Source organism: Carcharodon carcharias, chromosome 28 (assembly GCF_017639515.1).
Source record: "Carcharodon carcharias isolate sCarCar2 chromosome 28, sCarCar2.pri, whole genome shotgun sequence".
NCBI classification, from domain to species: Eukaryota; Metazoa; Chordata; class Chondrichthyes; order Lamniformes; family Lamnidae; genus Carcharodon; species Carcharodon carcharias.
In genome coordinates, this window is record NC_054494.1 from 25,681,990 (window position 1) to 25,706,958 (window position 24,969).

General features: G+C 38.2%; 1 protein-coding gene across 8 annotated transcripts in view; it reads right to left on the reverse strand.

The window, feature by feature from the left end:
- Positions 1–24,969, reverse strand: part of parga (poly (ADP-ribose) glycohydrolase a) — a 184,984-nt gene that overhangs the window by 35,539 nt on the left and 124,476 nt on the right. For all 8 annotated transcript variants that reach the window (XM_041176258.1, XM_041176254.1, XM_041176255.1 and 5 more), the window contains 3 exons: positions 24,594–24,654; positions 20,522–20,597; positions 15,126–15,273 (listed from right to left, as the gene is read on the reverse strand). In XM_041176258.1, coding sequence (XP_041032192.1) covers positions 15,126–15,273; positions 20,522–20,597; positions 24,594–24,654 — 285 coding nt within the window. The remainder of the gene's footprint in view (positions 1–15,125; positions 15,274–20,521; positions 20,598–24,593; positions 24,655–24,969) is intronic.

Consider the following 24,969-nt stretch of genomic DNA (forward strand, 5'->3'; position numbering starts at 1 on the left):
CACAACATTAAGGATTGACTACCCGCTGTGTCTATTCAAATTTTAACATCTTTACCTACTCCACCCTGTACACATGGACTTTCCCTTCAGATATGAAAATCTTTAAACATTATTACAACGTGCTCCTTGGAATTTCTTGAGTAAACTGTGAACATAATCCCATTTCTTTACCTTTCACTGATTCTCTCTGTTTCACCTGTACACAAACCACTGGTTTCTCCTATGCCTGAACCTCAGAACTCTGAGTACTTTTACTTCCAGAGCTTTTCTGTACCCCAATAATTCTTACAGATCTTTCCTGCAATCTCCAACACACTGACTTCATGTGCCCCACTTTATTACAATGAAAACACCTCAATTTTCGAAAGTCACTTCTACTTTCAGCATCTTCCTTTTTGTTCTGAGGAAAAACTTCCTGGGAACTTCCAACTCCTCTTCCCTGACTACCTGCCTTCTTTTCACCTTCCCACTTTTTATACTTTTCCAATTTGAAAGGATGATGGAAAAATGTTCAGCTCTATGAACTAACTCATAATCATCAGTTATCTCTGCTACTTGTCAGAGTCAACCTCTGCTCCTCCACGAGTTCTCACTACCAAAGGGATTGAATCTTTAAATTCTTCCAGAAGAATGACTTCCCTAAGAGCTGCATAGGTTGTCTCTATTTTTAACGCCGTATCCGCCGGTCAAGATTACTTTGTTTTACTCTTTCAAACTTAATATAAGTTTGCCCAGGCTGTTTTCTCATATTCCTAAATTTCTGCCTGTATGCTTCAGGAACCAACTCATTTGCAAAATAGCTTTTTTCTTCACATTATAATTCACCGACATTTCTTCTGAAACAGAGCATATATTTCATGTGCCTTACCTAACAACTTACACTGTAATAATAATGTCCAGTTTTCCTATGGCCATTTCATGCGTTCAGCTAGCTGCTCAAAGGAAATGAGGAATGCTTCAATATCTTTTTCCTAAAACTTTGGAACAGCTTGTACAAATTTAAACATATCCCCACTGGGTTCTACTCGAAAGATAAATCCTTCCTCGCCTAATGACATCTCTTTTCTAACTGCCAACATTTTCAGTTGGAATTCTCTTTCTCTTTCCTCGTTCTCCATCTTCACATTTTCTAATTCCCTTGCTTGTTCAAATTCAAGCTTTTTCATTTGCAACTGAAGTCTCACTACCCCCAGCTGTGAATCACTAGTGTCAGGTTTTGCTGAGAATTGTAGGTGCTGTGCTGTACTTTTAACTGCATTTGATTTCCTAGCCTCCGCAGGTAACGCCAATTTTAACTTTTCCGCCAAGTCTATTAACCTACTTTTGGTTATTCTCTCCAACCCAATCAGAGTTATCTCTTATACTCCCAGGCAATTCTTAGCAATTTACACATTTATTATTTACACAGGGTAAAATATATACACATGGCTTCAAATTATTACGATCATAACTTTTAACAAATTCCCAAACTAATCTCCATTAAGGTAACAGCAACCCATAGACTTAACCAGGCAAGGCATTTTCACCTTACGAATTCAAAATGACATTCTTTCACTTTGGTTGCTGTGGAGCCAGTTGGAGGCTTGCAGCTGCTTTTTGATTTCACGTTGCCTTTGCCATGCACACCTGAACACTGCTGAAGTTATACCTGCCACCACTGATTGAATTCAAATTCTCATTGTCTCTTTGAACTTCACCTTTTAGCAATGAAACCCCCTTCATAGTACCAATTTTATTAGTAATATAAACATATTGCTTGGTAGCTGCTAGAAAGGTGTCAGTTTTCACTCCACTTCTTCAATGCACCATTCAAAAATATGCAAATGCACGCTATCTCCCTTAAATATCAAAACTAGTACCCATCAAAGCACCCAGCCTAGCTGGCTTTAGTCCAATTAAGACGCACCTGCAGACTAAACCTTTATTTTAAAAGAAAGATATTTTCTAAAATATTATATACATTAATAGCTTCATGACAGGAATGGAACCCAACCTTTCCTGACTCAGAAGCAAGAGGTTGATGGAATGTTTTCATACTTGGAAGGAAACATAGGGGAGAATTTTTCCTATGGCGGGTAGGCTGTGCGGAAGAAAGCGCGAAGCTGGTCGCCGCCCGCAATTGGCTGTGCGCCGCCATTTTACATGAACAGGCCAATTAAGGCCCGCCCAGCACAATGCGGGGCCAGTAGTGCTCATTGCTACCTGCGCAGGCAGGGGGAGGAGGGAGGGACGGGCCCTGCGCTCTTTCATGCATGCGCACGAAAGAACGCAGCAATCTTCCTGAGACATGGAGCTGCCTCAGGGAGATTGAATGGATTAAAAGTAAAAATTTATTTAAACATGTCCCCTCATGTGACAGCGTCACATGAGCTGGGACATGTTTGTGAAGTTAGGAAAATTTATTTAATTATTTTGTAAAACCTTCAGGAAACCTCAACCTGCCCTTGGATGAGGTTTCCTTAAAAACGCGAAGGCCGCCTGGGCTCCTCGCCAGCCCACCAACCTTAAGGTTGGCCGGGTAGTGTTCTTAACAAGTTTAATTGCTTTTTTAATGGACTTAATAGGCCGTTGACAGTTTGGCGGGTGTGCAGCCGCTGCCAGTGCCAGTGTGCACCCGCCGAATGAAATATCGAAATGATGCGCCACGACTTTGGGACGCAAGCCCGACATCAATGCGCGCATCAGGCCACACGCTGACGGTAAAATTCTGTCCATGATGTAAAAGCTTCAAATGCTGTTGAGTCACGATTTTCAAAATTACATTGATGCAGTGACAGCATGAAGCAGAACAATGAATTCTATAACAGTATGTTAGGTATAATATTTTTTTGGAATTCTAGGCTCAAATTTTCATAATTCATTTTTATAACACTCTGCATTGTGTAATTAAGTTGTTCAGTTATACATTTTTGGAGTTCATATGCCTGCCTACTGTAAAAAACCTCCAATTAATAAATTTGAAATTGCCCATTATGAATATAAAATAGCACCAAATAATGTTGCATACTACATCATAATTTACATCCACTCCTGGTTTATGCACTAAAACATTTTATCAATTATGCACCTAAAAGACATACTCTAGTGCAGTACACAAGCAAAAAATACTGGGTAATGTAAGCAGTGGTGCTTATTTCCTGCCCATATTGTTCCCTTCTCTTACAACTTTTCTTGCCTTTCTCAGATTCAGCAGGGCAAGATGCACTGGCTGGGGTAGAGAACAAAATAGGGAGCACATGGAGTTTACAGAACAATTCTGTCACACTACAGGTAAAAAGCTGTACAAGTGAAATCATAAATTTCTATCTTGCACAAGAAAGGGTTATAAACTGCGTGCTCTTCAGAAATTAGTTAAAGTAACTATAAAACGAAGTTAGTGGCTGAAATCTAAATTTCTCAGCTTGTGTATTTACTATGACAAATTTCAGTTTTGTCCCTACGCTCGTTTCCCCTTCTAGTGGTAACGTAATACATAGAAAATCATTTTAAATGCATGATATCACAAAATTTGAGTACAAGGTGAACATTTGTAAGACTTGTACTATTCAGTTTGAGACTGGAATTACAAAGAAAAGGAATTTTAATGGCATTATAGATGGTTGTATTCTACTATAAATCCTTTTTAATAGCTAAACATTAAAATGTTTGAATGTGAATGGTCATTGCTTCCTGTGGAGGGGACAGGTCACAGTAAGCAAGGTCTCTTGAAGTTTGAGTTGGCTTTAAGACATGTCCAGGAATTGAAATTCTGAATTAATTCAGCCATCTCAGTCAAACTCATGGGATGTTAGTGTTGCTGGCTAGGTGGGCATTTGTTGTCCATCCCTAGTTGCCCTTGAAAAGATTGTAGTGAGCCTCCTTCTTGAAGCACCACAGTCCACATGGTATAAGCACACTGAAATGCTGTTAGGAAGGGAGCTCCAGGATTTTAATCCAGTGACAATGAAGGAATGGCAATAATGTTTCCAATTCAGGATGGTGTGTGTTGGAGGGCAACTTGCAGGTGGTGGTGCTGCCATGCATCAGCTGCCCTTGCCCTTCAAAGTGATAGAAGTCTTGGGTTCGGAAGGTACTTTTGAAGGATGCTTGTCAGGTTGCTGCAGTGCAAGTTTTAGATGGTACACACTGCTGCTACTGTGCACCAATGGTGGAGGGAGTGAATGTTTAAGATGGTGGCTGGGGTGCCAATCAAGTTGGCTGCTCTATCCTCTTTTTTTTGTGGACTGGTCATACCCGATCCTAATTTCTTAGCAGAATCAAGCAATTCCACAGTACTGCAGGGCACTGTTGTTGACTGACCAGCCAAACGATAGGGGTATCTCAAGGGATCAAATTGCCACTGTAGGTTGGTCCTAGCTGGATAAGCAGCAGGGAACCTAACAGTGTTCTGTGCTTGCCAATTTACCTAGTTGGTTATAGAACACCAGCACCCCAAGCACATTTCAGATCTTTAGGCCTTGGCTCTTCCAAGCTGCGTTTAAGCTCTCCGGACTTAGCTAAGTGTGCTGTGTCTTTAGATGGACGTCCAGAGACAGTGAATACTTGAAATTAGACAAACAGAAATTCTGCATGCAGTTTACTCAGCAGTTTGATGTGGAGACTTAAACGTGGCAATGGATTTTCATGCATCTTAGAAAAAAGGCTGATCAAAAAGTTGGACATGCAATGAATGTGGCAAGAAACTCTATCTTTGTTAAAAAAAAATGTTTTAAACTGGGAAGCATAATAATGGGACAGAGACTTCACTCTATTGTTTGATGAATAAGATTAAATTTAATGTGCAGAGCAATAATTTTGTTTACTGAACGACTGCACTTTTTTTTTATTAAACCACATAATACTAATATATTAGTTGTTTTCCCACACGTAATATCCAATATGACTGATATTTGTTCAGGGCAGTGCCTGTTAGTTGACAGAACAAAAAAATGCATTTTAATCATGACAGAAAAACTTGATATCAGCTTCATGTTTATTTACTGCTGTGAGCAGTGAACTTCAAATATCACCAGCTCTTTACTGTTTAAAATTCTGACAAACTGACAAGCTGGAAAGAAATGTCTCCGTTAAGTGAACAGTAACAATAGCAAAAAAAGGGAGGAGTGACCTTTTTCTTTGCTCTCCAAGGACGACCTCTGAATTAAAGTGTATTGAAATATTGGAAAATCTTAAAATGCTTTCAAATATTCAGTGCCACAAATCTTTTCAGTATTATGCAAAAATCTCTAAAATACATAAACTGTTAAAACACAAATGTTAATATTTAGAATTGTCACACAGTAGAGTGTGCATTGATTTAGACCTACAATCAGTCTTTCAAAATATATTCCTGGGGAATCCCCATTAATCGTTGAGCCTGACCTTCAAGTGTTCTTCCATTAAAGATAAAATTAAAATATCAGCCTCTTGCCTTCTGCAATTATGTCAATTAGATTGCTGTAATTCATTAAAATCTACCAATCTGACTCCAGCATTTACGTCAGATTCCCCAATTCCTAGCGTGTCCACAAAATAATTTGCCTCTCCCTGGTATGATACAAACTTATCATTGGACAAAGCATTGCTTCCCAACCTCCTCCAAATACAGCATCAGCAAGGAGAAATTTAATTATGTGCTTTTGAAATGTTCAGCCTTTCTTCAAATATATCAACTTGGTTACATCCATTAAGCCTTTTGTCAGGATGGATCAGAACTAAATATAATGAATAGATCAGACAGACAAGGCACTAAGGAGTCTTAGTTGAAGTCAGGTACAAAAATAAATGTGCTGGACTTTGAATAACAAGTATGATGAAATATTCTTCGTCATTAAGGGGCCAAAAGCTTTATCTGTGGTTATTAATGTCCTTACTGCACAATACTACTAAGTGGACCTTAATTGTAAATCTCTGAAAGTCATAATAAGTCACTTCACAGAATGTGAATCATGACAACCCATTGATGTTGGGCTTAGAACACAAATTGTGTTCTGAGCTTGAAGGATGTTCAGGAAGATTTTGGTGTCACTTCCAAATCATGCATAATTTAAGAACTCGATGGCGTTGAATTTTCTGTGGGCATCATCAGGAAGTTACACCCGACATTACACTCTTTTGTGCACCCATTTTATGGCTACTATTTACACCTACATTTTCTGCCAACCTCCTTAACAGAAGTAAAAATATACATAAACAAACAGAAAGCAGTGTAAGCACTAAATTTGTACCTTTAACAGGTAAGCAAATTAAACTTTCAATTTTTTTTTTATTTGTTCATGGGATGCGGGCATTGCTGACCAGGCCAGCATTATTGTTCATCTTAACTGTGTTGAGAAGGTGGTGGTGATTGCCTTCTAGAAACACTATGGTCTTATGGTGAAGGTACTACCCAAGGTGCTGCTGAGCAGTGAGTTCCAGGATTTTAGATCACAACAATTAAGGAATGGTGATATCTTTCCAAGACAGGTTGCTGTGTGACTTGGAGGGGAACTTGTAAGTGGTGACGTTGCCATGTGCCTGCTGCCCTTTTCCACAGGTGGTAGAGGTTGTGGTTATGGGAGGTGTTGTCGATGAAGCCTTGGTGAGTTGCTACACTTGATGGTACACTTCAGCCACCATGCGTTTGATGGAGGCAGTGAATGCTTAATGTGGTAGATGGATTGCCAACCAAGCAGACAGGTTGTCCTGGATGGTGTCAAGCTTCTCAAACACTGTTGGAGTTGCAGTCATCCAGGCAAGAGAGTGTTCTATCACACTCTTGACTTGTGCCTTGTAGATTATGGACAGCCTTTGGGGAGTCACTCACCACAGAATATCTAGTCTCTGATCTGCTTCTGTAGCCATAGTATTTATGTGCCTAGTCCAGTTGAGTTTCTGGTTAATGGTAAACCCCAGAATGTTGATGGTGGGGGGGATTCGGCAATAAAAATTAAATTGAATGTAAAGAATGTTACTTGCCACTTTTCAGCCCAAGTCTGAACATTGTCCAGGTCTTGCTGCATGCAGGCATGGGACTGATTCATTATCTGTGGAGTTATGTACGGAACTGAACACTGTAATCTTCAGTGAACATCCCCCACCATCCCCATTTCTGATCTCATGATGGAGGGAAGGTCATTGACGAAACAGCAGAGGATGGTTGGGCCTAACTTCTGTAGTGATATCCTCCGGTTGAAATGATTAATCTTCAACAATCATCTTCTAATGTTTGAGGTACGACTCTAGCCAGTGCAGAGTTTTTCCTGATTCCCACTAACTTCAAATTTACAAGGGCTCCTTGATGCCACACTCAGTCAAATACTGCCTTGATGTCAAGGGCAGTCACTCTGACCTTATTTTTTGTATTCAGCTCCTTTGTCCATGTTTGGACCAAGCCTATTAGTGCAATGTATTTTCTGTCAAAGGATTAAACTTAAATGGTACCAGGAGTAGAATTACAGAACTACACATGTTCAAAAATAGCAGAATTTAAGCACTTGTTAGGTAACAAAAACTATTTGAAAAAAATATTTTGGACTAAAAATGGTTGATTTAGCTGAAAAATAATTTTCAATCTGCATGCAATATTTAGACTATGAACTTTGATGAGAAATTACAAAGGAGGATAAATCTCATTGGAACAGAGAACCCTACCTCAACTGCCCTTTGGTATGTGGATGTGGAATTTTTTTTAACAACACTATATGGGTCTTGAAAGGCAGACAAAGGGATGATGCATTAAGAGAAGCACGCTTAAAGGCATTAACATTTCCCCTCTCCTAAACACAGCAAGAAATAACAGCTTCTACTGCCATGTTTCTAATAACATTTTTCTTTTCACATCACTTACTAAGACTGCTCATGGCTATATAACTCGATATTTTAAACCAGATAATTAAAAAAGTACTTTGTATTGTAATAAATGACAATCTGGTCTGATGAAACCTCATACAGCAAGAATTCCAATTTAAAATCTATTGAGCAAAATATGTTCATTTAAAAAACTGCATGGCATTTACAGTTAGAACACAAAATAGATTTTATAATAAAATGACCAATCAATACAGCTCTAAGCAATATGTAGAAATTGCCAGAGTCTTACCATTTTAAGTGAAATATTTAAATCTCTTCATTGTTCCCTTCAAAATTTTGTTGTCAAACGCAGCAGTTTCTTTCAATGGTGGTAGCTTTAATTGTTTTTTGTGCGAACTTAACACAGAACAAGGCCTGCACAGTATCTTCCGGCTGCTATGCAGTCACTGCTGTACTGTTGAGGGGCAACATTGCTCCACTTCATTTCAATGCTGCCTTGGATGCTTGGTGACAACATCCACAGACATAGGGCGGTTGCCACATGAATCCCAATGGCACCCACCTTTCCCTCTGCATTAATTCTCTCAGCCCCTCCCTTATAAAATATACCATCTTGGAAGAGGACTTAGTTAGAAAACTTGTAAAGGTTGAAGCTACCATCTTTGGCTCCCGCTATAAACACTGTACTCTAGCAACTGATTCCATTTCAGTTCCTGGCTACTGCCTGAGGCTGAACAAGAATTTTTGCAATCTCTGCATTCTGGTTAACTCCAAACTGAACTTCCCACTTCCTATATTTTTTTTATATCACAGGCACCGCTTACTTCCACCTCAAATCACATACTTTCCTCCCTACTTTGGTGTATCTGCCAACTTTTTCTGTGTCAAATTAAGAGGGCATCTTAACATGCTACCATCAGGAGTCCATAGGAACACAAACTCTAAATTTCAAATCATCCAAAATTAGTTTCAAGTAATGTAAATGGCTTCTTTTAAAACTGTCCTCCATGATACATGCCTAATATCTCTAAACTCTCAACTATGCCAGCTTGTCCTCTGTAAATTTCAGCAGATCCAAACTCTGCTGCCTGTATCCTATCCCACACCAAGTCCTGCTTATCTATCACCGCTGTCCTTGCCGACTTACATTGGCTCCTGGCGCCCATATGTTTTGAAATTAAAATTCTCATCCCTTGTGTTTAAATTGCTTTGCTGCCTTGTCCTTTTCTATCTTTCAACCTTCATGCCAGCCCACCTACCCCAGCAGCCAAGAAACAACCCTTGATGGGGTGCATTACAAATAAATTTGATCCTTTTTCATTAATCAAACTAAGCGCTCTGCATCTTTCAACAATCATTAATCAATAAAAATAAATGATAAGGAAACATGCATCAAGAGAATTTTATGACATCAGTAAGTCTATTCTTTGGGCTATATATAGGATCCCCTCAACTACAATGTTTTGGAAAAAGTCTGGGGGGGGGGAGGGGGGTGTACTTTTCTTCCTTTAGTCAGCTTCTAAGGAGAGAAAAAATTAATATGGTAACGGAGTGCGCCAGTTTCAGTTTAGCTTGTGGAGGTCATTTAACTTATTTGCTTCTCTGTTTTCCTTGTCTCTGGTCTCACTAAAATATACTCTTCAGCCAGCCACTGTGTTGTGTGAATACTTTATTAGATGACTGATTTTCCCCATCTTCCCTGAAGGCAAGTAAGAAACAATAGAGGCACCATTACATCTAAGTAACAATAGATGGAATAAGTTAGCATAATTCACAAAGGGCCCTAGGCATCTCTCTCCGTTGGAGAGATGCAATTGTTTTTTTATATAGCTTGAAGGTCAACACTCTGCAAGCGTAGGACAAGGCAAGGAGGTAGGCCGGCATGTGCTACCAGAGCCAGCTAGAGGGATTGAACCCGTGCAATTTACATTGGTGACCGACAGAATACCCAGCAATTAGTGGAAAATATAGAGGAACAAATTTGCAAAGAAATTAAAGAAAGGTGCAAGAATTATAGAGTAATTATAATAGAGAACTTTAATTATCCTAATATAGACTGGGATAGTAATACTGTAAGGGGTAGCGAGGGGCAAGAGTTTCAACAATGTGTCCATGAGAATTTTCCAGATCAGCATATTTCCAGTTTGAAGAGAAAAAACTTGCAGGGTGGAAAGGCGAGGGGGCCTGGGGCAAGGGAGTTGCTCTTGCAGAGAACTGGCACAAACATAACAGGCCAAATAGTCTCTTTCTGTGCTGTAACAATTTTATGTTCTGGCCTTACCTCAACAACAACCTACTGCCGCTTTGGCCAAATCAGAGAATAGTGGGCACAGACTCCTGCATATCTCCAATCCTGCATTTTAAATTAGTGAACGATCTGTCCATCCATTTTCACACCGCTTTTCCTGGTGAGGGTCACAGTGGCAGTAAGCTGAGCAGGGCTGGCCAGATTTCCTTTTCATCAGCAACAGATTCCAGTTCCTCCTGGGGGATTGCCAGGCGAGCCGAGAGATGAAATCCCTCGAGGTCTCCACCCAGCCGTGCCTGGTACAGCTCCAATGGGAGCCTAACAGGGGGCATCCAATTAGCGCCATAAATTAAAAAGATTTTCTTCCACAGGCAAATACTGCTGTCATTTTTCAGGGAAAGAAATCAATTTACATAGGTGTACAGTAAAGTTAATGAGTTTTTGTAACATTTTAATTAGCAACATGAACAGGCTGCAAAATATGTTGGATTTTTTTTTTTACACCAAATCTTCACCCATACAGTAATTAGGATTTTACAGTATTTCCCATAATAGCTCTACAAGAACCACCAAATCACAATTCCAGATTCAAAACAAGCAATAGAAAGTGACGTGCATACCTGCTTCGCCTGTTTACTTTATACATACGCACCTAATCATAAAGGGAAACTCCCTAGGTAACTTGTCACTCTACAATTAAACCCCCTGGCAATGGAGGTGAGCTGTGGCACAACCATTGATAGGGGGTAAAAGCAAAAAAACTGCGGATGCTGGAAATCCAAAACAAAAACAGAATTACCTGGAAAAACTCAGCAGGTCTGGCAGCATCGGCGGAGAAGAAAAGAGTTGACGTTTCGAGTCCTCATGACCCTTCGACAGAACTTGCGTTCAAGTCCAAGAAAGAGTTGAAATATAAGCTGGTTTAAGGTGTGTGTGTGGGGGGCGGAGAGATAGAGAGACAAAGAGGTGGGGGGGGGGGGGGGGGGGGTTTGGGTGTGGTTGTAGGGACAAACAAGCAGTGATAGAAGCAGATCATCAAAAGATGTCAACGACAATAGTACAATAGAACACATAGGTGTTAAAATTAAAGTTGGTGATATTATCTAAACGAATGTGCTAATTAAGAATGCATGGTAGGGCACTCAAGGTATAGCTCTAGTGGTTTTTTTTATATAATGGAAATAGGTGGGAAAAGGAAAATCTTTGATAGGGGGTGTGATTATAGCATGACAAATTTTACAAGCGTAGTTTCTATTATAACTATGGACACAGGACTTTATTAAAGGAAATATATTAAAAGAGAGAGCAAATGTAGGGCTTTAAAATAGGCAATTATCATTGGCCTCTGTCAATTTCACCTGAAGATTGTAAGTGATCTTGACTCCCTTGTGCAGTGCCAAGTAAGATCTATATAAAATAATCCTTCACTATACAGTAGTCTCTGGAGACCTGTAATGTGATACTCTACTGAGTAAGTGGAAATAACCATTCTTTCAAAATACTTCAGATAAAAAGTACTGCCAAAGTTGTAACCTTGAGCTAACAGCAGAAATGAAGGCCCTATATAGAGCACCTGTAAACAGATAAAAGCTAGCATGGTTGGAGTGCAGACTCTTCGTCAGAATTCAGATCAGTTCTGATGAGGCATCTACATTGAAATATTAAAATATCTTTTCTTTCAAGTGGAATTTGCAAAACTATTTTTAGAATTTAATTCACTCACTGAACTATCACATTGATAATGCATTCTCATCAACTTAGCCATACCATATCTTCTCATGGCCTAACTTTTATTAATCTAAATTTGTTAATAATTAACAATATCTTAATTCCTTTAGACTATTTTATTTTGTATCAGTTTGGAGGTTTACTGGACTAATTATATAGTTAAAGCATCATATTTCATCACTAGGAATGACAGCATGTATCCCATGATCCCTGCTGTGCAGTCAGTATTTAAAATAATGTACTCTTGAAAAAACATTTCCAAAGCTCTGCTTCATAGCCTGACATTGATCTATTTCATCAGCAATGAATGGTGGAGTCACACCGAGATGATGCAGGGCATGGGGATACTTCATGGAGTGCTCTACAACATATTCACTATGTGAACTGATTGACTGTAAGTCTCATCAGCCATTTATAGTCCCTTCCACCCTGTCAGGCAGCCAATATTGTACATAGAATGGAAATCTAGCTTTTGAAAAAAGAAGCCACAATATAAGTAACAACCTCATGGAGCAGACAGGTTACAAGGGATCACTTGCCCTTTGTTATTGGCCACTCAATATACCTATCCTTGGAGAATTCTTCTTCTTTAAATTATTTGATAAAATCATGTGACATATTTGTTTAAATTCTTGATGGGTGTACTGCATAATCTCTCTGAAGCCACACAAAAATTTGACAGGTACAAAAATCAGCAAGTTATTAACTGACTGTTGCATCACCCATTTTTGACAATGTACTGCTTTCATTGATCGTTGATCAAACCTTCAACTTAGCAAGTAGTACCTTCACGACATAAGAGTGCCTACTTTTGTTGGGATTGACACAGGTTGGTTTAAATACTTACAAAACATATTAGCAGTTTATTAAGTGTTCTATTCATTGTACTGTATTATGTACACAATAGGTATTCAGTTTCCGCCCGAATTCAACGTCTAATTGGAAGCAAGTTTGAATCAATCAAACTAAATACTGAATCAGGTTCTCTAATCAGCAGGATACAGCTGATTGCTAGAAGCTGTAGGAAAACAAGCTAGGAGAGGAAAAATAGTCACTTAAGTGGCTGATTGTCGCATCATCCTCACATAGTTTCACTCAACATTGAAAATAACAGCCAGCCAGTTTAAAAGCCTCCAGGGAATAACCCATTATAAACGAGCTTTAGGTACCTATATTGTCAGCCAATGTTGTAGTGGTTTATTCACAATTACCTGTTTACATAGATAAAAGGCTGAAAGGTGATTCAGCAGAGGGAGAAGTTGCTACTTCCTGAAACCAACCAATGTACCAAAATAAAAACAAAAAACTGCGGATGCTGGAAATCCAAAACAAAAACAGAATTACCTGGACAAACTCAGCAGGTCTGGCAGCATCACGCAAAAGATGTAACACCTGCCCCTTCACTTCCTCTCTCCTCACCATCCAAGGGCCCAAACACTCCTTTCAAGTGAAGCAGCATTTCACTTGCGTTTCTCCCAACTTAGTCTACTGTATTCATTGCTCCCAATGCGGTCTCCTCTACATTGGAGAGACCAAACGTAAACTGGGCGACCGCTTTGCAGAACACCTGCAGTCTGTCCGCAAGACTGACCCAAACCTCCTTGTCACTTGCCATTTTAACACTCCACCCTGCTCTCTTGCCCACATGTCTGTCCTTGGCCTGCTGCATTGTTCCAGTGAAGCCCAACGCAAACTGGAGGAACAGCACCTCATCTTCCGACTAGGCACTTTACGGCCTTCCGGACTGAATACTGAATTCAACAACTTTAGGTCTTGAGCTCCCTCCTCCATCTCCACCCCCTTTCTGCTTCTTCCCCCTTCCTTTTGTTTTTTTTTTCCAATAATTTATATAGATTTTTCTTTTCCCACCTATTTCCATTATTTTTAAATCTTTTATGCTCCCCCACCCCCACTAGAGCTATACCTGGAGAGCCCTACCATCCATTCTTAACTAGCACATTCGTTTAGATAATATCACCAACTTCAACACCTCTGTATTCTTTTGTTCTTTTGTCTGTGACATCTTTTGATCTGCTCCTATCCTAACACCCACCCCTCCACTTCTCCCCCCCACCCCACCTTAAACCAGCTTATATTTCCCTCTCCTTGTAAAGAAAGATCAGTTCTGTTGAAGGGTCATGAGGACTTGAAACGTCAACTCTTTTCTTCTCCGCCGATGCTGCCAGACTTGCTGAGTTTGTCCAGGTAATTCTGTTTTGTTGTCAATGTACCAAAATACTTTGTTTTTCAAGGAAGCTGTTCTAGTTTTTAAGATGATACACACAATCAGGTAGGCAAGGCTGACACCCAGCCATTCATGCTCTTGTGAAAATAATTAGGACTATTTTCAAGAACTGACATTTTTTCTGTGGCAAAGCAAAATCAATTCCAGATTTTTTTTAAAAAAACTGAATTTTTGTTTATGACATCTTCGGCAATCTCTCTTTTGCCTCCACCTATCACTGGCCTTTTATCCAGCTCCACCTGTCTCACCACCCCCCCCCCCCTTAAACAGCTTATATTTCACCACATTTCTATTTCTCTTTAGTTCTGATGAAGAGTCATACAGACTCGAAACGTTAACTCTGTCTTCCTCTCCACAGATGCTGACAGACCTGCTGAGTTTTTCCAGCAATTTTTGTTTTTGTTTCAAATTTCCAGCATCCACAGTATTTTGCTTTTATGATAACTCCCAATCTTTGTGACAGGTATTGCAATGTGGAGCCATTTCCTCCTAATTACTTTACATCTTCTCCAAGTTGTGAGGGGAAAGACGGTGTCTATTAGAGAGCAAGTTGTCAGTTGGCAGCCTATCAGATGCTTAAAAATTTGAATGCAGCTGCACATCTAATAACAAAGTCAGGTATATACATACTGAATCTAATAAACACACAATTCCCAAAATACAAATAATTTATAGAAAAACTCAAACATCAAATAAACAACCACTTGCAAATACAGAACAAGATTCTTCAATAGTGCAGAAATGTAAGAATTAAAGAGGGAAATCACAATGGACTAAGTATTGTCTTGCAAAGAATGTAATTTTCAGAATGGTTTCATTAAGTGTAGTACAATGGTCTTTGAGAATGTGTTCAGCAGGGAAACAGTCAAAATTTGTCGAAATCTTTAGAAGTGCACAATTTTACTTTTAAAACAATAAACTAAACAAGATTCACAGTAGATTTCTTTTTCAGCTGCAGGTTCCTACAACTTTGATTATATTCAATTATGATTAAAATCAAACAGAAATGATGAAATTTCAATAGCTTTAAATTCCTCTCTACTTCATCCAATGTTATAGAGTGAATCAACAACCTTTTACAATTTGCCAACTGACAAAACATTGTGTTGAGAAACGGTAAGAAAGAAAACAAACCTGTAATGATAAGACACTCATTGTCGTCCAGAGCCTCTGTAAACAGCCGTGAAACAATGAGTTCGGGGTTTATCAAAAAACGGATTTCTTCCTGCACAAGGCCAGCACGTGTGACACCACCTCCAACCTGTCTGTTTGCAAAGTCAACCTGAAAGCCAAATAAACAGTGTTTGTTTTTATTTTAGGGTTTAAAGCCAAGTATTGAAATGTAAATTTAAGCTCTGAAGAAGTCATATGGACTCGAAACATTAACTCTGTTTCTCTCTCCATAGATGCTGCCAGACCTGCTGAGTTTTTCTAGCATTTTCTGTTTTGATAATGAAATTTAAGTGTGTATCATTTTCAGCGCTTCACTAGATATATACCTCATGGCCAGTACCAGATCCACTCCTGTAAACTCTCACTCCCTATGAACCTGAGCATGCAGTAGCTGGATTCATACCAACAGTGGGCCACAAGTGTCAGAAAAAACACCAAGACCTTTAATTGTGAGATGGTGGTTGACTGATAAGCTTGTGAAAATGAGACCATGTTCTAGACTGGAGCTAGGGCAAGGACAAGAAGGATGAGAATCATTGCACTGAAAACAGTGCTATGTTGATTGACAATAGAATTTCATTGTTACTTATAAGTTTAAAGTAGTGCTCTTCCCAAAACTGTTTAATCAAAATTATTAATATTCTTCCTTGCCTCAATATTTAATTTTACGTTCTCTTGTTGGACCATTGTCCCTTGTTTTGTTTCCCAGCTAAGAGGGCAGGGGTGGCAACTTGTTCCCTGATTTTCTTACTAAAGTTGCTTGTAAATGGAATGGTGCATGCCGGTCGAAAGCGATCCCATTTGGAATTATTTTGCCTTTGCTTACTTGCTCAACCAGACAGCAGTCTAGTTGAAAAACCAGTTCAGTGGAAAACCTTGACGTAACTAACAGATACAAATGTGAAGAGTAACAAACCACCATGCACTGGCTAATCATCAGTAAGAAACAGGAATCAGCATGAACTGACAGCTAATCAGTTTTCAATTATACTTTTCTGTATTGCAAATTTAGCTTAATTTACTTTTTGCCCTAATATGTTGAATCTCCCATTTACCGGACACCTTTACCTTGTAACGCACTTAACTCTAATGGATACTTGATTAAATTCTTTCCCAGCAATAGCCATTTCTATTAATCTTAATATTTCTAAACAAGGCTTCTTAACTGCTTTGATAAATAGTGCAATTAATTAATGCACTTACTGTCTGGAAATATTTTCCAACGCTGTAATTATGTTCACCCAACCCACAGTTCAACTACATCAATTTTGTTTTTAAAGTCTGAATGCACATAACACATACGACAAAAATATGTATAAACAAAATACAGAAACAGATCACGTTAATGCAGAAAAATGAACGTTATGCATTGGAGGTTTCACATATATCATGTGACAGGTACAGCACTGTAAGCTAAGCTGTCCGACAATTTAAATGACCTTTAATTAGAGTATTCATTAATATTTATACTGATCAATAAAAAATAGGTTTTACCTCATTACTTACTTTGAACAAATAAGTAAGGCAAATACGCTCATTTCATAGCATATTTTCTTTTTTGACTGCTACAATCCTAAGTTTCACTTAAATATTCACATTAAAACACTAATTAGGTTGGTTACTTGCACATTAATGATTTATGCCAGAGCATGTCAATTAGGACTATACACACAGATTACTGAATCTTGCTTATGAAAGGAGTATTCAACACAATATAAAAGGATGATAAATTCAACAGTTAACTTGCAGGTTCCTTTCCCTGAAGCACATTCAATGGTTGTTTTTTTTACAAAAAACTAGCAGCACACATTGTCACATTTTTCTTGCATCACCCTGAACCACCAGCACATCCCTCTGAGGTTTCTGAGAAGCAGAGATTTAGAGACCGGTCACGAAGCCAGGTCATTATACCAGCAGAGTCAGAAATGGGAAAGTAGCAAAATACTTCATGACATAGCTAATCACTGTGGCCAGATTTCCAAAGTACTAAAGTTGTTTCAACATTTCAATTAAATTACCAGTGTATCTATCTCTCTACTATAATTAAACCAGCAATAGAATGAAGGCTGAAAGCCTTTGTTATTCACTGCCCAGTTACATTGTGAACAGCATTTAATATAGAATAAGATTGAAGCCTATCAATAAAAAGTAGAATTTAAATTTTCCTGTAAAAAAAGTTCTTATTTGTTTTGTTTATTTCAAGGTCGCCATAGATATCTATTATTATACTTAACTGAACTACAGCGTTGTTTTGTAAGGTGCAGGTTTTCCAATTCACAATTTTAAAAGCAAATTTTTGTGAAGGATCTGTGAATAGGGCTACATGACAAATATGCTCCAGCAAAAATCAATGCCTTCAGGAGGAGGAGGAAAGGGAAACATATTTCTCAAAATACATTAAAAGGCTGCATGATTACACATAATGTTCAATGGACTGGAAACTGGCGCCAGAATTCTGTCAATTCTGCTTTCCATCCTAATGCACAGTTCTGTCCTCTTTTGTGTGAAAATATCATGTGGTACCACTGAGCTTGGGAATTTGAAAGTAGGAAGGACCACACAGTACCTCATATTCTGTTACTCTCTCGAGCATTAGTATGCCGCTCTGAAGAAATAGAATATCAAAAAGAAATCTGTCTCAAATTTAATACCAAATTAATAAAGGCGCTAAGCTTAAGACTGTAAGGGTTAATTGGCTAAATCACACTTCTGAGTTTCAGATTAAATTTGAACTTCTGTAAATCAATTCTGATGCTGTCATGTTGAAAGCCACAGGGTCCTTTAAAAGCTCTTTGTAAATTCAACAGAAAAAAGGAGAGAGTTGAGATGAGGCTATGATCCCATCAGAGCTTTGCTCTGGTCTCTGACTTGTCAGATGACAGCTGCCATTGCAGCTCCTTCAAGCATGTTAAAATGAAGTGGAGAAATGATAGAAGCTGCCTCAGGGCCAGGATTTTAAGTAGATTTTCTCAATGACCACCAGCATCTTCATGTACCTGTAATTCATTCCAATTTGCAACAAGCAGAATGCACTTTTAAAAGGCATTGCATTATTCAGATGCTAATCTAACTGTGTCCCTCGGCAACTGCAGAAGTACTTTTCATTCTCCATTTTCAATCACAATATTAAACCAGGTGGGCTAAAAAAATATCAAATCTTTAATTTTATTCATGTTCATTTATTTCCTTTATCATTTTGCTTTTTGAAATAACTGTTTCTCAAGGATGACGAGTCTGTAATTATAATCAAACATTGGAAATTCTTAAGACTTTTAAGGTAATGCCTATTAAAAGCTCATCGCTTTTAATGTTGCAGAAAGGCTGCTAGACTGAGAACTATTTTGAATTGTTCTGAAAGAAGTTAATCCCCAGGGTGTACGGAGATTGTACATTCTCCCCAGTAGTGCTTTATGGTTAAGCAACCTTTATTCACTCAATTACATTTGGTTGAGCTTACTAGTGTCACATGTCTGTGCATTATCCAATTAGACACATCTCCCTTGCTTAGTTAGAATCAGGCACAACATAATCAGCTGTTTGCTATTCCATCTCTCTTCTGCGCCAACCCATTCCCCAATAAAAAAAATGAGGCCTTGAGATTTCAACCACCAACTCAGTTGTCTACATCTTTAAATCGGAAGCATTCAAACACTGAATTCATCCTGAAGCCAACTAAGTCACCAAATTACAGACTGTATACTCTTTTACTTTTTTTACGGGCTCTAACTTGGCCAACCGATCCTTCCCCATCCTATAATCTGTATTTGTGTGTGTGTGTGTGTGTGTGTGTGTGTGTGTGTGTGTGTATGTGAGAACTTCAAGCGTGTGCATGAGAAAGTTTGAGCATGTTTCATTATTTTACTTTGATCAGTTTAAGTGTAATAATGCTAACCAATTTCTTTGTTAAACTCAAGAAAACTCATCTTATTGGTTCTATTGTGATCACAGCACATAAATAGTTAAATACTCACTAAATTGGTAAGTGTATCCTTTTCAAACAAACAAACAAACGTGTTGTGGTTAAACAAGGGGAGGGCAAAGAGGGAAGCTATTTGAACTCACCTGGTCATAACAAAGTTGACAGCAGCCTTTGAGTTTTGTCTTAGTGGATAGTGAACTTCACAGAGAAGCACAAACAGCACACTTAGTGCAGTTGCTGGTAGACCTATAAACTGACCACAAGCCACAGGCAATTGGGACAGCATTCAAGCTGCACTAATAATCTATCAGCATGCTCTTGGGAAAGGCTATCCTGTCAATTTAAAAATTAGTCTCTGGGTGCACTGATCTGCTGCCATGTAATAAGCAGAAAAGGGTTATAAGAAGCAACTTGGGAGCCTGAGCTTGCAAACATTAATCAATCAATTTCAAATTCGAGTTGCTCTCTACACGGTACCTTCAATCCAAAAGTGCTACGGGTGGATTCTTACACATGATTATTTGTGGAGCAGCATGATAAGAGTTGCTAATGTTTGAGACAAAGCTGTGTATTAATGCCAGGAACTTGAGAGCTGAGGCAGATGCATTCTACATCCATGCAGAAACCCTTCAGAAAATACTAATAAAGCCTCAACAATGCTTTGATTAGCTGTGGAGTTTTATCCCTGATGCTATGACTACCTGGTACACAACCCTTGCACGTACAAGCTTAAGTGCAAAGTTAATCGCCACTTGCTGAAATAATGTTGATGATGGGTATTTCTCAGCTTACTGCTATGGACTAGGCTGCTTAGGAAAATTTTAAAAAGTAATATTATAGCACAATAAAAAGTCCAACTCTGCAAGCATTCAATACTTGCAGCTTGGCTGGTTGGAATCCTAAATTATGGCTTTGGATTGCTCTCATTTACCTCTGGAAATAGGAGCAGACCCATTCACCAATGTGGGAATACCATGGAAACAAAAGTTGATGGGGCTTTTATGCAATACAATGGCTGAAGTACATGACTTGGCATGATGCAAAAGCTTGCAGAAAAGACCATGAACTCTATGTTTGTTGACCCCTGGCTCCAGGCTGCCTAGGAAATTGTAATAATGCTTGTAATTCTATAGTATCTCAGCATGTTAACATGCATCAAAACACTGAAAATTACTTTGAAAATACTGTGACTACTTTTATGTAGGAAAAATTGATTCCAATATGAAACTTTTTTACAAAGCTTCTAATTGCAATCATAATTCTCTAAATTTATTAAAAACTGTTGAAATGTCAATTAGAAGACAAATATTGTTTTACTATTTTGTTTTACCTGTACAGCATTTCTGTTATAGGTTGGATTAAGAAAGACAATGATCAACGTAGTTTCGGTTATCAGCCAATTTTCATGGCTTTCTTTAATCGTTTGTTCTGCTCATACCTGTAGCATGCCATGCCCACTGTCTTCAATTGTTCCTTCACATGTGATGTGTAGCCTGGTCAGCTTCTTTGTGGACCTGGAAACAAAAACATTGCAATTAAATAAATCTAATTTATACAACTGGTTTACATCGACACTAATGTATTTTTGAAATTTATGTTGGATATTTATTTCAACATTGTTCTAGAATATTCAATTAATTTGATGACCTGTATTCTGGTTTAAAACTGCTATATATCCTTGCCTGATGTTTTATTGGTAGTGACTGCAATTTATAGCAAAAAAGTAAATTAACTCCCTTTGGAACTCAATTTTTTTGGCTAACTTCTTAATACAGTGATATGTTTCTTTTCCATCTCAAATTATATCTTTCAAAGCTGATGAAGATTACCAGTCCACATACATGAAATTGAATAGAAATTACTTCTTTAAGAATTAGACAAATTTTTCTAAAGGCAATAAAAAGCTTCCAAATGATTAACTTAATCATCAAAATTGTAAAAATCTAATCACAAACAGTGTAAACAGGTGACAAAAGCTTAGTCCTAAAGTTAAGCTCATCATTAAAGTAATACAAGCAAATAAGGACCTAATCATATTGCTGTTTATCTCAATTTCTTTTTACTGCAAAATTTGCAAAATGTCTAAATATACCTGTGCAAATCTACTGGTCCAAGTATTTACACCTTGTGTTGTATGTATCTGTCTACTAAACTGAAGCCACAAAAATTCAAGTATCAAGTCAATTTGATCAAACATGAATAAACGACCTTCTTGAAAGAAAATGGAAGCTTGTCACAGTAAGAAAAATAAAGTCCTGCAGAACTCTGAACCTCAAACTTTGAACCATGACAAACTGTCTGAGCTGTGTTAGGATACAGCTTTTGCAATTCATGAAGCTATAGGCAAATTACATTCATGGCAATGAGCATCTTCATTGCTCAATGTATGAATTTTCACCGGCAATGCTTTGCAGCAAATTTACTGGCCACTACCAATGAAAATAAATTTGCAATTAGGGCCCAAACTAACAGTAAAGCCTGACTGCTTGTATATTCCAGATGGGAGGGCAAAATTACCACCATTTTGTGTTGCTCTTTAAAAACAATGATAAAGGCTGGGACATTTAATCTTACCAGGATATGGCAGCTAGTGCTGTAAAAAGGAGGCGTGGCTTCAGTTCCCTTGATGGTCCTCCACTACACTGAAGGATTCCAGGAGCACCTACGCTCCACGTTTCTCAGCAGGCCCGGGTTCGAAGTCTGATGAGAAATGTGGAGCTCCAGTCTAAAGCAGAATGGCAATCCAACAGTGATTGCCTCTTCATGGAAGAGTCGGCCTGATATTACTCTCAGAAAATGAGGTCATGCGAAATTACGCCAAGTGATATGCACTATATTAACTGCCCTGATCATTTATAATGGTAGATGAGATGAAATTGAGTTTATTTTTAGGACTTTAACCTTGTATTTTGGAACAAATTTGACGGTATGTTATTTTTACAAATTAATGGACATCATTGAGCTTGATTATTATGTTACTTTATCCCTGTAGTTAATTTAATATTTTCACATACATCTGTTGGAAGGGGTAGTACTTCTTGGGTAAAAGAGTATTTTTTTTTAATCTTCCAAGGTCTGTGCAAAGAAAGCTTCTGATATAAATCATTAGGCATCTGCTTAAATAACCAGTAAACTAATATAGTCAAGCACCAGGTTTTCAAAGAATATTCAGAACAGGTCCCTAATCACACACATTATCTCCCAGCCTGTGTGTGTGTCTGCACATGCTTTCAATTATGACTTTTTTGCATTTAAGAGATCACATTTCTTAGTTCACTCACTCACTTTACCAGAACCACTTCATCCAATTCAGTGTCATAGGGCGTCGGAGCCTATCCAGACAGGCAATGGGCACTAGACAGGGTACACCCTGGACGGGATGCCAGTCCATCACAGGGCACACACAAACACACTGGGGGACCATTTTTACCATAGCCAATCCACCTAACCAGCAAGTCTTTGGATGGCGGGAAGAAACCGGAGCAGCCAATAGAAACCCACGCAGACACGGGGAGAATGTGCCAACTCCACACAGACGGACACCAGAGGTCAAGATTGAACCTGGGTCCCTGGAGCTATGAGGCAGCAGCGCTTACCACTGCGCCATCATGCCACCCCCACAATTCTTAGTTAAGATGTTTAAAAGTTCAGGAATAATGCTGTTTTCTAAGCAATAATATTTTGCCTGGAAATTAAATAAGTGAAAGTTCAAATTCTTGAAGATGTTGGGTGAAAGGTGCAGCACATGTATACGAAGAAGCAAATTATTTGCACTATTGGGGCACACACCAAAGGAGAAAAAAACTACAAATAAAGAAGCCAAAATTAGGTTCTGTCTCAGTAAAATAGATTAATAACGCAATGATTTTTATTTTCATAACCAAGAAGAGAACTGCACCAAGATGGCTATAATTTCATCTTAAGTGTTGAATGTAATTATGTAATATATAAGCAAATTGCTACTCTTTGTAGGCCACACTGTACCAATTCTTTAAGGCTGTAACCTGGTTCTAGGCCTCTCTCAATGACATTTCTAAGCTAAATGATGAAAGCTCAAAGAGAATGATGCAAGTTGGTCACTGACCAATTTCTATAACTTTGCATGACAGCTGTGTCTGTGCTTGGATCCTCTCCTATTCACCCCATCGAGATTTAGGTCTGTCCAGCTGGCAAACTAAGGTGAGAACCCATGCCTTACTACTTGGTAGCAGTGACACTGAGGTACTTGCACTTCTTCCAAGCAGCATTGAAAAGGGTAGATTTTGTTTAGTAAAACTTGACCTTTCAAAAGGGTGAAGTTACACTAGATCTGTTTGACTCTCCCTCTAGACTCTAATGTACTAAACAAATATCAATTAAGTCGTAGTGCAACAAATCCTGAAGTAGAACATTAAAAAGCTACCCTCAAGCTAAAGGCATAAAAGTATTTCACCAACAGCATTAACGCAGTATAACAGAAGTTATTTCAACGCATACCATGAGCTTTTCTCGTCAGATGCACTACAGCAATTTATAGATTTTGACTGGCTTTCTTTGCTTATTATCTAGCAATCCCATTCTTTGTTTGATGTTCTTTGAGGCCTTTCAGTTGATGTTGAGTGTTTGTGCTTCATAACTCACACTTGCAACAGAACCTTGAAGGAATCTATTTCCTTTGGACTTTACTGAATCAAACTGCACTCTCTGCTAGTGCCGGGAGGACTGGGATGTTGGGTCTTTGGGTGCCTACTTATAGTTACATTACTCTGAAATAAACTTCAAAAATACATCCTTAGGCTATCCATTTATTAAGCACTAACAGCCACATGGCCATATCAATCTGCAATATTAGTTTGGATAAAAACTTTCTTGCAAGATTCAGATTTAATATCTGCTTACTTTTTTGAGATCTTGATTTCAGTGCCAAGGTACAACATTAGTAAGTAATGAAGTCTTTTAAAAGTTACATATTTTATCTGTGATTATCTAGTAACTAGTTATTTTCATCTTAATTTCTTGTTATATTAATTTTTAAATCTACTGACAAGGAAAATAAACTATTGTGGAGTGAGTTACAGAGTTAACATTTCAGGCCAATGGTCTATCATCAGAACAGAGGCAGCTTAATCTGCTGAATATTTCGAGCATTTTTTGATTTTATTTCAGTTTTCTAGCATCCAAGTATTTGCTTTTGAAATAAACTATTGTACTATTTTATTAACATTAAAACTATGCTATGACAAAAAAACTAGGCAATGACAAACATTCTGAGAGCTAGAAAGTGACAACCAACTTGGACGGTATGAACATTTCTGCTCACAGACATGAAGTCTGCCGAAAGGTTCTGTCTAAGTGGCAGATTTTAAGTGTACAAGTTCTACATGCTATTGGCAACTCAATCATTTTCAACAGATCCACCCAAACACAGCAAAGACCAAGTAAAATATCATAACTACATACTGGTAACTGCTCTGAAGTTAATGCTACCTAGATAAATTAAACTCCAATACAGGTCAGTGGAGTTTTCTTACCTTTCCCATTCAGGAAACTTGTGTAGACACTGTCTCTGAAATGTTACTAGGCCAGTGGGTTCTAAGATAAAAAAGGAAAGAAATTAGTAAAAGACAGAGGCATCCAAAATAATAAACACACCTCTAACTATTGTGATAAAATGTCTTGTTTTAACTATTTATAACAAAATGTTACATTTATTACAATATTGACTTGGCAGAAAAATCTCATCACAATTAGATGAATTACTCTTTTCAAGAAATGCTGAACATACATATTTAGCTATAGAATCATAGAATGGTCGAAGTACAGAAAGAGGCCACTTGGTCTGTAATGTCTCCGCTAGCTCTCTGCAGCAGCAAATCCGTTAGCCCCACTTCTCTGTCCTTTCCCCAT